The 11,531-nt window shown below is 36.1% G+C and overlaps 1 protein-coding gene across 4 annotated transcripts in view; it reads right to left on the bottom strand.

The window, feature by feature from the left end:
• Window positions 1-11,531, bottom strand: part of LOC139760799 (uncharacterized) — a 55,267-nt gene continuing 43,736 nt past the window's right edge. For 3 of the 4 annotated variants that reach the window (XM_071684409.1, XM_071684411.1, XM_071684410.1), the window contains 7 exons: window positions 10,330-10,445; window positions 8,932-9,124; window positions 8,187-8,416; window positions 6,178-6,294; window positions 5,262-5,407; window positions 4,040-4,183; window positions 828-1,226 (listed from right to left, as the gene is read on the bottom strand). In XM_071684409.1, coding sequence (XP_071540510.1) covers window positions 964-1,226; window positions 4,040-4,183; window positions 5,262-5,407; window positions 6,178-6,294; window positions 8,187-8,416; window positions 8,932-9,124; window positions 10,330-10,445 — 1,209 coding nt within the window. In that variant the 3' untranslated portion in view covers window positions 828-963. Of the gene's footprint in view, window positions 1,227-4,039; window positions 4,184-5,261; window positions 5,408-6,177; window positions 6,295-8,186; window positions 8,417-8,931; window positions 9,125-10,329; window positions 10,446-11,531 lie in introns of all 4 variants that reach the window. The other variant, XM_071684407.1, reaches the window with a different exon arrangement.

Genomic DNA, 11,531 nt, shown 5'->3' with positions numbered 1-11,531 from the left:
TACTATATATAAAAAGTTTTACTTACAGTAAAAGTTAGCACTCAGTATTTTGTTGAACAGACCACTCTGCACATCACTTTACTGTGCTGGGGACACTCAAACCAAGATCTTGTTATACACGACCAGACTCGAGTTCAAATATTAACACTACCATTTTCATACCTAATTCATATTATAAAATCCGCAATAAATAAATCTCAATACATGCTTAATTAAAGCTCCTCCATACAGATGTGAAAGACAAGAGTACAACTTATCAAGGAAATTTGGTTCAAAATATAATCATCCCTTAAGAAAATCTTAATTTGTCCCGCACCTTCATCAGATTCTCGTTACATGCAAATATCATTTTTGTTTAAGAAATATGTGCACTGATGTTGAGATCTACATCGAATTTTACACCAGCAACATATTCCATTAAGTTGAACATTATTACTCTATTACTATCACAGAAGAGCAAACCACTATACTGACTGGTCAACCATAGAAGAGAACAAAGAAGGTAACTCTCTTACCTTGTCAGTAGATATGAAGTTGTACCAGGCAGTTCAGTGAAGACTGTTACCCACGTGCTAAGGACGATTACGTATGACCCAAATTATATAAAATTTCCAACACTACTCTTCACCATAAACAAAATCTATCAAGTTTAGTGCATTCTAAAAGTGGACCCTATTGCATGTGCTATTTTTTTTTTTCCAAAGATTATATACAAATGACATTCGACGACTTAGAATTGTTTTCAAATAAACCATACTTATTCCAATTTCTGAATCAAATGTTCCAAATATGTTATGGACATTAAATATGAACTCCCTGATATCAACTACTCCAGTAACAAATTTCAACAAAGTAATATACGAGTGACATGAGAGTTACCTTCTCCTGGCACCATGATACTTGCTTGTACAATTTCAACTTATTACAGCACCATAAAACTGCTGGTGCTGTCATATATTAGTCTCATTCTTCCAGAGAACTATCTTTCTCACAGGCTTCACTAAGATTGTCGATTATCTTATTTATCTGGAATACAGGGGGTTGGCCTGAACCCTCTTCAACAACTTCAACACCATTATCAGTCAAAGATGGCAAAGGCCCCATGAAGTTACTGTTGCTGGTGCCACTGCTGCATCCCATCTCTTCTTCACATGCTCCCATATGTTTAGGTATTCCAGTATCAACAAAGGCAAAATGCTGTGGCAGGTTTAAGTCAAATTTTGTACCTGAAAAAATCACATTATATATGTTTTTTCCAAGAAAACTATAAAAAAATCCTTAAGCTAATGCTATTCAATGTAACACTACAATATTTAGTGCATCTGTTCATTATCTATTCATTCAATGGAAACATTTATGGCAGAGAATGCGTGGATGAGGTGATTATCTTGAAGGTCGTGTGTGAATACTTAGAGAAACAGAGAGACCAGTATGTGGTGTTTATGGATCTGGAAAAGGCATATGACAAAGCTGATAGACATGCTCCATGGAAGGTCACAGGTACATTGTGTAGAATGAAAGCTGTCAGAAACAGTCAAGAGTTTTTAACATGAGAGCAAGGCATGTGTGCAAGTATACAAAGAGAGAGGTAAGTGGTTCCAGGCGAGCAGGTTTGAAGCAAGGGTATGCAATGTCACCATGGTTGTTTAATTTGTTTGCGGATGGGGCAGCATGGGAGGTGAATACAAAGATCTTACAGAGAGAAGGTATGCAGTTTGTTTGGGATAGGGGGTCCTGGGAGGTGAGTCAGCTGTTGTTTGTTGATAATATACCTAATAGCCTTGATCTTGTTCACATTTATTAGGTTCAGCAGGGTTGAGGGACAAGTTAATTGGGATATAAGTTTGAACAGAGAAAAATCAGAGGAAGTGAAGTGTTTTAGATATCTAGGAGTGGACTTAGCAGTGAAACAAACCATGGAAGTGGAAGTGAGTCACAGGGTGGGAGAGGGGGTGAAGGTTTTGGGAGCAATGAAGAATGTTTGGAAGGAAAGAACATTATCTTGGAGAGCAAAAATATGCATGTTTGAAGGAACAGTAGTTCCAATAATATCATATGGTTGCGAGGCAAGGGCTATGGATAAGGTTGTACAGAGGAGGGTGGATGTATTGGAAATGAAATGTCTGAGGACAATATGAGGTGTGAGGTGGTTTGATTGAGTAAGTATGAAAGAGTAAAGAGAGATGTGTGGAAATAAAAAGTGTAGTTGAGAGAACAGAAGAGTGTGTTGTGAAATGGTTAGGACATATGGAGAGAATGAATGAGGAAAGATTGACAAAGAGGATATATGTGTCAGAGGTGGAGGGAAGAAGTGGGAGATCAAATTGGAGGTGGAAGAATGGAGTGGAAAAGATTTTGAGTGATTGGGACCTGAACATACAGAAGGGTGAGAGGCATGCAAGGAATAGATTGAATTGGAATGATGTGGTATACTGGGGTCGACGTTCTGTCAATTGACTGAACCAGGGCATGTGAAATGTCTGGTGTAAATCATGGAAAGGTCTGTGGGGCCTGGATGTGGATAAGGGGATAAGGTTTCGATGCATTACACATGAGAGAATAGAGACTGAGTGTGAATGAATGTGGCCTTTTTTGTCTGTTTTCTTGGCACAGCCACACTGAAGCAGGGCTAGCAATACTGTTTCCTGTGGGGCGGGGTAGTGACAGGAATGGATGAAGGCAAGCAAATATGAATATGTACATGTGTATGTGTATGTGCATGTATATGTGGATATGTTGATAGGTATATATATGTATATGAGCGTGTATGGGTATTTAAGTATATATACATAAGTGTATATGAGTGGATGGGCCATTCTTCGTCTGTTTCCTGGGGCTACCTCGGTGACACAGGAAAGAGTGAAACGGAGTGACATAGTATACAGGGGGCGACTTGCAGTCAAAGGTCTTAACCAAACATATGAAGCAGCTGAGGGATACATAAGAAATTTTTTGGGATTAAGGGGCTGTGGTTTTAGTGCATTACACAGGACAGCTAGAGACTAGGTGAGCTATGAAGGCTTTTTCTGTTCCAAGCTGTGACTTATAAACACAAGAAACAGCAAACACACACACTGGGGATAGGGGAAATAGAATACTTCCTATGTAGTCCCTGCATGTCGTAAATGGCAACTAAAAGGGGAGGGAGAGGGGTTTGGAAATCCTCCCCTCCAGTTTTTACTTTTCCAAAAGAAGGAACAGAGAAGGTGGTCAAGTGAGGATTTTCCCTCTAAGGCTCAGTCCTATGTTCTTAACGCCACCTAGCTAATGCAGGAAATGGCAAACATGTATACAAGAAATATATCTTTTCATACGTGTTTGTTGTTTCCCACATTAGCTGTTATATTTTTCCCAATCTAAGTTGCAGCATCAGAAAGAGAAGACTAACCATACAAGAAAATTATTTCTGCTTGGTTCTTTCTTCCGTTCATACTTTTTAATAGAGATGATACGAGAACAAAGGATTCTCAGTCCCATTCTTTCACCTATTGATTGCCTTATACAATTCATAGAAAATAAGTGGATAAAATTAATTTTTTCATACTGCCTGGGAAAAAAATTAAAATTCATAACTGTCTGCCGGTAAGTGAGATGCCAAAAGGAACAGACGACAGCCTTTGAGATAAATTCTTCCTCTGTTCCCACTTTTAGCAAGTAACAATAGAGAAGGGGAAGATTTCCAAGCCACTGCTCCAACTTCTCTTTGTCACCTTTTGTGACATGTTGAAAATACATTGGCAGTATTCTTCTTACCCTATTCACAGAGATTGATGAAATGATGATGATACTGATACAGTAACTCTTTTTCCCACCTGTCTGCCTCTTCCACAGTACTGGCAAGACCATACATATGAGCCTTGGAGAAAAAGTAATTGCCCAACCCTTTCTTCTGCTTCTACTTTTACAAAGTGATAATAAAAATGGGAAAGATTTTCAGCATTTTGCTCCCACACCTCTTCCTTGCCTTCTATGATATACAGTACATACATAGATAGTATCATTACCTCTGTAAGGACATATATGGAAAAGTAGAAATTACCTTGTCTATGATAGAAAAGAAGATATGCTGTGGAATATTCCTCCTCCCGGGGCTTCTGTCGTGTTACTGAATCATCGTTAAAATAGTGCCATTCTCCAGTCACTGGGCTACGTGCAAAGGCAGTGTAGTGTCCTGCCTGTGCAACTGCAATAAAATATTGTTTAAATAACACTCTGACATTATCTATTCATAAATATAAATATATATATCTTATTTTATTTTTTTAAATAACAATTTGATATTATCTATTCATAAATATAAATATATATCTTATTTCATCTATCATACTTAATTGCCGTCTCCCGCGTTAGCAAGGTAGTGCAAGGAAACAGACAAAAGAATGGCCCAAACCCACCCACATACACAAGTATGTGCATAAACGCCCACACATGCACATATACATAACTATGCATTTCAACGTATACATACATATACTTTTTTTTTTTTTTTTTTTTTTTACATACACAGACATATAAATATATCCACGTGTACATATTCATACTTGCTGCCTTCATCCATTCCCATCACCACCCCGTCACACATGAAATAGCACCCCCACATGCCCTGGTTCAATCCACTGACAGCACATTGACCCCAGTATAGCACATCGTTCCAATTCACTCTATTCTTTGCATGCCTTTCACCCTCCTGTATGTTCAGGCACCAATTGCTTAAAATTTTCACTCCATCCTTCCACCTCCAATTTGGTCTCCTGCTTCTTCTTGTTCCCTCCATCTCTGACACATATTTCCTCTTTGTCAAACTTTCCTCACATATTCAGTCCATAGGTCCAAACCATTTCAACATATATAAAAACGTACATATATACGTATATCAGGTGTGATGAACCATATTGTGTTTGTATATTTCAGTGAAAGACTTTGATCTACGAAATATCAATTCAGTGTGCAAATGGAGGAAGCACTCATATTTCACCTTAATATACTGAACATGTGTTAAAAAGGAGTGTGAATGTAATGACAAGCTATTTGCACTTGATCCAACTTGTGTAAAAGAGAGATAGTACTACAGTTAAAAGATATATACAGATACTCTTTGGCACACATTAAAGTGACTCTCAGCTACAAAAAAGTAAAGAATGAATGAGAATCTAAAGAAACTCCAATAAGAATTTTAAGAGGAATGCAGCCGTACAAAATATATAACAAGTGCAACATAATTTTGAGGTAGAATATGAAAGTACAAAGGCCATGTCACTTACCTCCCATGTGACAAACACAGGCATACAGGTTGTACAACTGACTAGTGCTGGTCTCACTTGCCACATAGTCTGATAAATCTAAGCCATCAAGAGGAAAGATCACCTTGTCATCCAATTTTGTGCTCATTGTACCATGAAACAAAAACCTGAAGAAACAAAACATCAGACAAAATAGATTGTTTGAAGAGTATATCTAATCAATACAATCTCAAATGTATTTCAAACCACCACTTACTCATACGAAAGCTTTCAATAATATACATGTCTTTCATTCACACCATATTAGGGCAGAACTTCCCAGAGAGTTTTCATATTCATTTTTCGTATGCCTTTTCTGAATCCATTAATATGTTGCATACACCTTTTTTTCCCATAACTTTCTTTACTGCTTGTCTATATGCAAGAATCTGGTCTACACATTCTCTTTCCTTTCTACACACACTTTCTGCTTAACATCATTGGGTAGTTTCATCTCCTCCCTTCAGGATCTAACACACAACTCCATCTACACCACCAGTTTCAATTATTAACGAAATTCTCTTTTTTCTTACTTCCCCCTTTGTTATTCCCTTCCCTCCCACATATCTAGCCCCCTTTCTCCTTATCTCTATTCCCAATGTGAATCACTATCACTGTACTTGCATATTTACACAGAGTTTCACAATTTACATATCAGCTAATGAATCACTGATTCATATATATTTTCAATATTTCCATCTAAATTTTTGGTTTCTCTACAACAATCTTTAAATGGATTAATAACAAAACCCCAAAATGTTTCAATAAAATAATCAAAAACAAATGCAAAGATAACTAAATATATTGCTATTCTTACAACTTATGGGCTTATAAGAGTAATATACTGAATCTAACAAGAGAGTTGGTCATGGTAAGGTACATAAAAACCATTACTAACCGTTCTAAATGTATGATGAGGTAGGGGGGGTAACGCCAAACAGAAATTGTTTTTGTAGCTTGTTGTTTCTGCTCACATTTTGGGCAGAACCAAGAATCTGTTTCTTCCAATGTCTCACTGTAAATGAAAATTTAAAAAGTAATCTGATATGTATAAGATCTTTCATAAATACAGTAAAGAAAAACCATGAAAATTCTATGCTTAATAAACCATTCATAATAAATGAAAATTAAACATCAAAAAAATATCTATATATTTTTAATCCTCTACTGACACACTAAATGTAAATGAAAATTTAAAAAGTAATCTGATATGTATAAGATCTTTCATAAATACAGTAAAGAAAAACCATGAAAATTCTATGCTTAATAAACCATTCATAATAAATGAAAATTAAACATCAAAAAAATATCTATATATTTTTATCCTCTACTGACACACTAAATGTAAGCAAATACATACTTTGGTGACTATGAGGTAATGGAGAAACACAAGGCTAGAGCAGACACTTTATTCTTGATGTTTTATCATAAGATCTTTGTGTTGAAATGTTTAGAATAAAGTGTCTGCTCTAACCTCACGTTTCTCCATCACCTAATGATCTCCATATTTATTGTCATGAATACTGATCAACATGTGATGTTCATATATTCAAGATGGTAGCCAAACCTATTAAAATTCTATTTGTTTTACACTAGACACAAATTATAATATAAATGACCTCAATGAATCATGACTTTTTTTTTATATCAACATCAACAATGTTTTGTCAGACAACACATTACAAAATATTAGATTACAGAAAAAGCCCTATAATGAGCCTACCCTTGCTAAATTATGTTATGAGCTGGATTATGAGACAACTCCTAAAACATGGGTATAGGTAAATGAATAATATAAAATTTGTCTTGCATGTCTACTTATCATAAGCACATGACCCTTATGTTTTCTGAAGTAGTTGGCAGTGGATCTACAGAAAAGGTTACTAAGCTGGCATACTCCCTCCCAAGCCATGTGCTCACCCCTGAGAATTGCCTCAACATGTTTGTCATAAACAAGAACCTTGCCAAATCACAGTTTTTTAAATTCAACACATGAAACAACAGATAAATAAGAGGAAAAAACAAATTGTGGAATGTTGAAATATGTTTTTTCTATAATTTCAATGCTCTTAGATAAAGATCTGCACAAGAGTTGCCCTTTGCCAGTGGCTCATTACGGGTGAGGCACTAAGGGCTACGAATGGAGTTCACCAGCTATGGAGACTCTTTTGCCAGACCATTCCCTTATGGAAGTCCCTGAAAGGAACGGGCATCAGAGACAAAGATAGAGAGTAAAAATCTACAATGTTCAAAGTGGTTGCTCTTAGTAGCATATATAAGCACAAGGACTGTTCTCTTATCTATCATTATCTGATTTACCCATATTTAATAAATTTTCAAGTACCATAGATATTCATAGCAACGTCCAGAAGATGCAATACATACAACATTTTTAATCATATAACCCTAGGACCCCTTTTACAGGGTTGCTGCAGCTCCTTGGCTGCCCTGTAATCAGTAGCAAGGAAATCATAGATCCTGAAGTAACAAATTCAGTTTTCATTTCGTTGCACTATATTTTTTAGATCCTGAAGTAACAAATTCAGTTTTCATTTCGTTGCACTATCTCAATAAGGTGGGAGAAGGCAAGCATGGAAAAAAAAATAATCATAACACCTCCAGCATAGAATGAATTACTAGATATGAAAAAAAAAAATTTCCAAGGTAATCAGATTACCAACAACTAACTCTTGCCTTACAAAAAATACTAAGTCAACACATGAACTAATCAAATCAATTCACTCACTTCTCATACTTTCACTACATCTCTTATCATAATTATGCAACTCTTCATTTCTTTGATGAGGTTCACAACTCCACATATCTTTGAAGTAGTTCATCTTATAGTCCACCTATAGTTCAACAACCATGATCCCCGTATAACAAAATATCTAATGATTAAAATACCTCTGTGTGAAGGCTCGTAAGCAGTCATATAGAGTGAGTGGTACATTTTGCCGCATATCATTCAAAGAGGGATGGTCTGCAGTTGATGCTAAGAGGTGGCACTGATCAGGAGTGAGACTTGTGAAGCGTACACAGAGGGTATCACCAGCCTGAAGGATAACCTCTGAACCACTTAATGCTTCACAACCACGACAGTGAGAAGAGAAGAGGCAACGGGAACAATTATAACCCTGGAGATGAAAATAAGCATTTAGTAAAGGTATACATGATAAGGGTGACATTTGTTCATTGTATATGTATGGTTACATCTATGAATGTAAGCATGCATGTGTATATATATATATATATATATATATATATATATATATATATATATATATATATATATATATATATATATCTTTATTTCATCATACATATTTGCCATTTCCAGTTGGTGAGGTAGCATCAAGAACAGATGACTGAGCCTCAGAGGGAAAAATCCTCACTTGGCCCACATCTCTATTCCTTCTTCTGGAAAAGCAAAATAGGAAGGGAGGATTTCTAGCCCACAAGCTCCCACTCCTTTTAGCTGTCTTCTACAGCATGTAGGGAAGACGTGGGAAGCATTCTTTCTCCCCTATCCCCAGGGATAAATTTGTAATCTATTTCACTCATGGTGTAATCTCTTACTGGTGGAGCCCAGTAACACTTGCACATATACATAAAACATAATAACATCTCCACGACCATTTTATATACTTACTCTTCCATCAACAAGTAACAGTGAGTAGTTAGTTCCAGGAGGTATTCTGGATGCCAGGGTGCGTGTAAGTGACCCTGTACATAAACGAGATGGAAGTGGAAGGAGTCCAGGATGCCCTAATAGTTGCATACATCTTTTGTTGTTGTTGTCACTCTCTTGATCCACTCGAAAAACCAGTGGTACTCGTAAAAGTCTGAAAAAGTATACTTTTCAGAATTCTAACGACACTTAGTCAATGCATCATTCTAATCATAGTTGTCTTTAAAGAAAAACTATTTCAGAAATAAATTTAAATTCCAATTAACAAGCAGCAATTGTATTTCAAGAGATTAAGTTCATTATTAATGCTACAGTCTAAAGTACAAGCAAAAAGATTTAAAAGAAAAGAAATGATTGAGAGGAAATAATAAAGAAAATGTTCAAAGGAAATAAAAAAATAAGATGAAAAAATATCCAGGAGAGGAAAGAAAAAACAATTTATTGAGAAAAGGGTGGCGAGTTATGGTTTTGATGTAATATAAATTACAGCAAGCATGTGGATGTCACCATGTGAGGCCATTTGTTTATCTGTTCCTGTGCTGAAAGAATAAAATCTTGCCAAGAAACTTAAAACTCATTGCTACATACTATCTTTGAGAAATTCTAATCCCAGACAAGGAAACTTGATAGTCATTTAAACCTAGAAGTACAACAGAATGGTTCAATTTAGAAAGGAATTTTCAAGGAAATATGACAATTCAGGGAATATCCATGAAACTTAATATGCAGTGAAAGGGTTCAGAAGTTCTTTTGTCATAACTTTTGCCTTTGCTTCATCAGCTATTCTCACTCTGCTCCTTTTACTTTGGCATTTCCTTTATTACTACATATCTTAAGCTGTGTACAAATGCACTTCCAAAGCAAAGCTCCAAAGGAACTTTGTTTTCAATTTTCAGATCTTTTGGAACATAAGCATGCTAGGAATAGAATGAATAGGATCAATGCAGTAGAAGAAGGGCGATGTGCTCTTAATGGGTTGAAGCAAGGTATGTGAAGTGATCCAGGTCAACCATGAAGAAGCTGTGGGGCCCGGTTGTGCATGGTTGGTGCTGGTTTTAGTACATTAAATATCAAAGCTAGAAAGTGGAGATATATAAATGAGGCACTTCATACATCCCTGATGCTGCCTTGCTAAAATGGGAGACAATTAATTATCAAAAGAAAAAAATGTTGATACCTACAACTCAAAAACATATTGAATGAGCTCGTACCAACATGTTCTTCTCCCACACATAGATTCTAGTTTAACCCCATCTATTTCTCAATAAGTATACACCAAAATCAACTGTTTCTTTCTCTACAAACTATGTAAATTTCAGTTTCTCATTATTCTCTACAAGAAAAATTCATGTTCCTTACCTGGCCTTTGGCTTATCAATTTTCCTCTTCTCCACAGGTATAAGGTCAGCTGGTGTGAGGGAGGCTTGACACACAGGACATGGTAAACTCTCCCCTCCATGATGTTTACACGACATCTGTAAGAGCATGTACTTACACAATACACAACTTAAAATAGTATGATAACCAATAACAATGAGAAAAGAACTACGGAATAACTAACAAATTACAGGCTATCAAAATGACAAATAAACAAAATCAGCCGTATTTCCACATCTTAGTTACACGTATTATTTTGTTTTAGATTCACTTTCATCATGGATTCAAGGTATTGTGATATACTGAGGCTTTTAATGATCTTCCTATGATAAAAAGCGAAGGAGAGCAATGTTTGCAATTCAATGGTTTATAACTGCAACTCTAATGATTAAAACTTATTTTGAAATTTAATATTTTGATTATTTCAATTTAAGTGCACACATAATGTAAAGCAGCAATGAAAGTATGCTTCTAATGTTCATTTTTACCTCCATTCACATATCCAATGAATGGATCACGCATATAACCATTCAAATCATTCACACATCCACAACGCATGCCCAGTGTATTAAAATTGAAACAAGCTTTCACACTTCTTACTTTTCATCTTTGCACAATGAGTTGGTCGATCATGAGTGACCATGTCTCCATCATACCACCTTCAAATTTAAAATACTTCCATGACATCCAATTCTGAACCATTCCACAAGCATTTTCATCCACAATATCCCAGACCTGGTTAACATTTTCATGGCAATCATCCACCTGTACATATTAATGCTTAAACTATCTCTTTACAGTAATTTCTCCAACATGTCTGATGTTATCTCTGCTCATCCACAACCAGGCCACAGGGTTTTCCATGTTTTCCCCAGAACATCTCACATGCCCTGTCTAAGTCCATTGACAGCACATTCATCCCAGTGTACAAAATCACTCCAATTCTCTCTCTCCTGTGCACACCTCACACTTTCCTGCAAGTTCAGGCCCTTAGCACTCAAAACTTTTTTCACTCAACCCTCCCATCTCCAATTCAGTCTCCTCTCTTCTCACTGTCCCTTACACTTCTGACTAATATGATCCCTATGTCAAATTATCTTTACTCATCCTCTCCAGATGTGCAAACCTCTAAATCATTTCAGCATTCTGTCTTCAGTTCTTTCAACCATGCTGTTCTTATTACA

This window comes from Panulirus ornatus, chromosome 38 (assembly GCF_036320965.1).
Source record: "Panulirus ornatus isolate Po-2019 chromosome 38, ASM3632096v1, whole genome shotgun sequence".
Classification (NCBI taxonomy): domain Eukaryota; kingdom Metazoa; phylum Arthropoda; class Malacostraca; order Decapoda; family Palinuridae; genus Panulirus; species Panulirus ornatus.
This window is presented reverse-complemented; position numbering and strand designations above follow the sequence as displayed.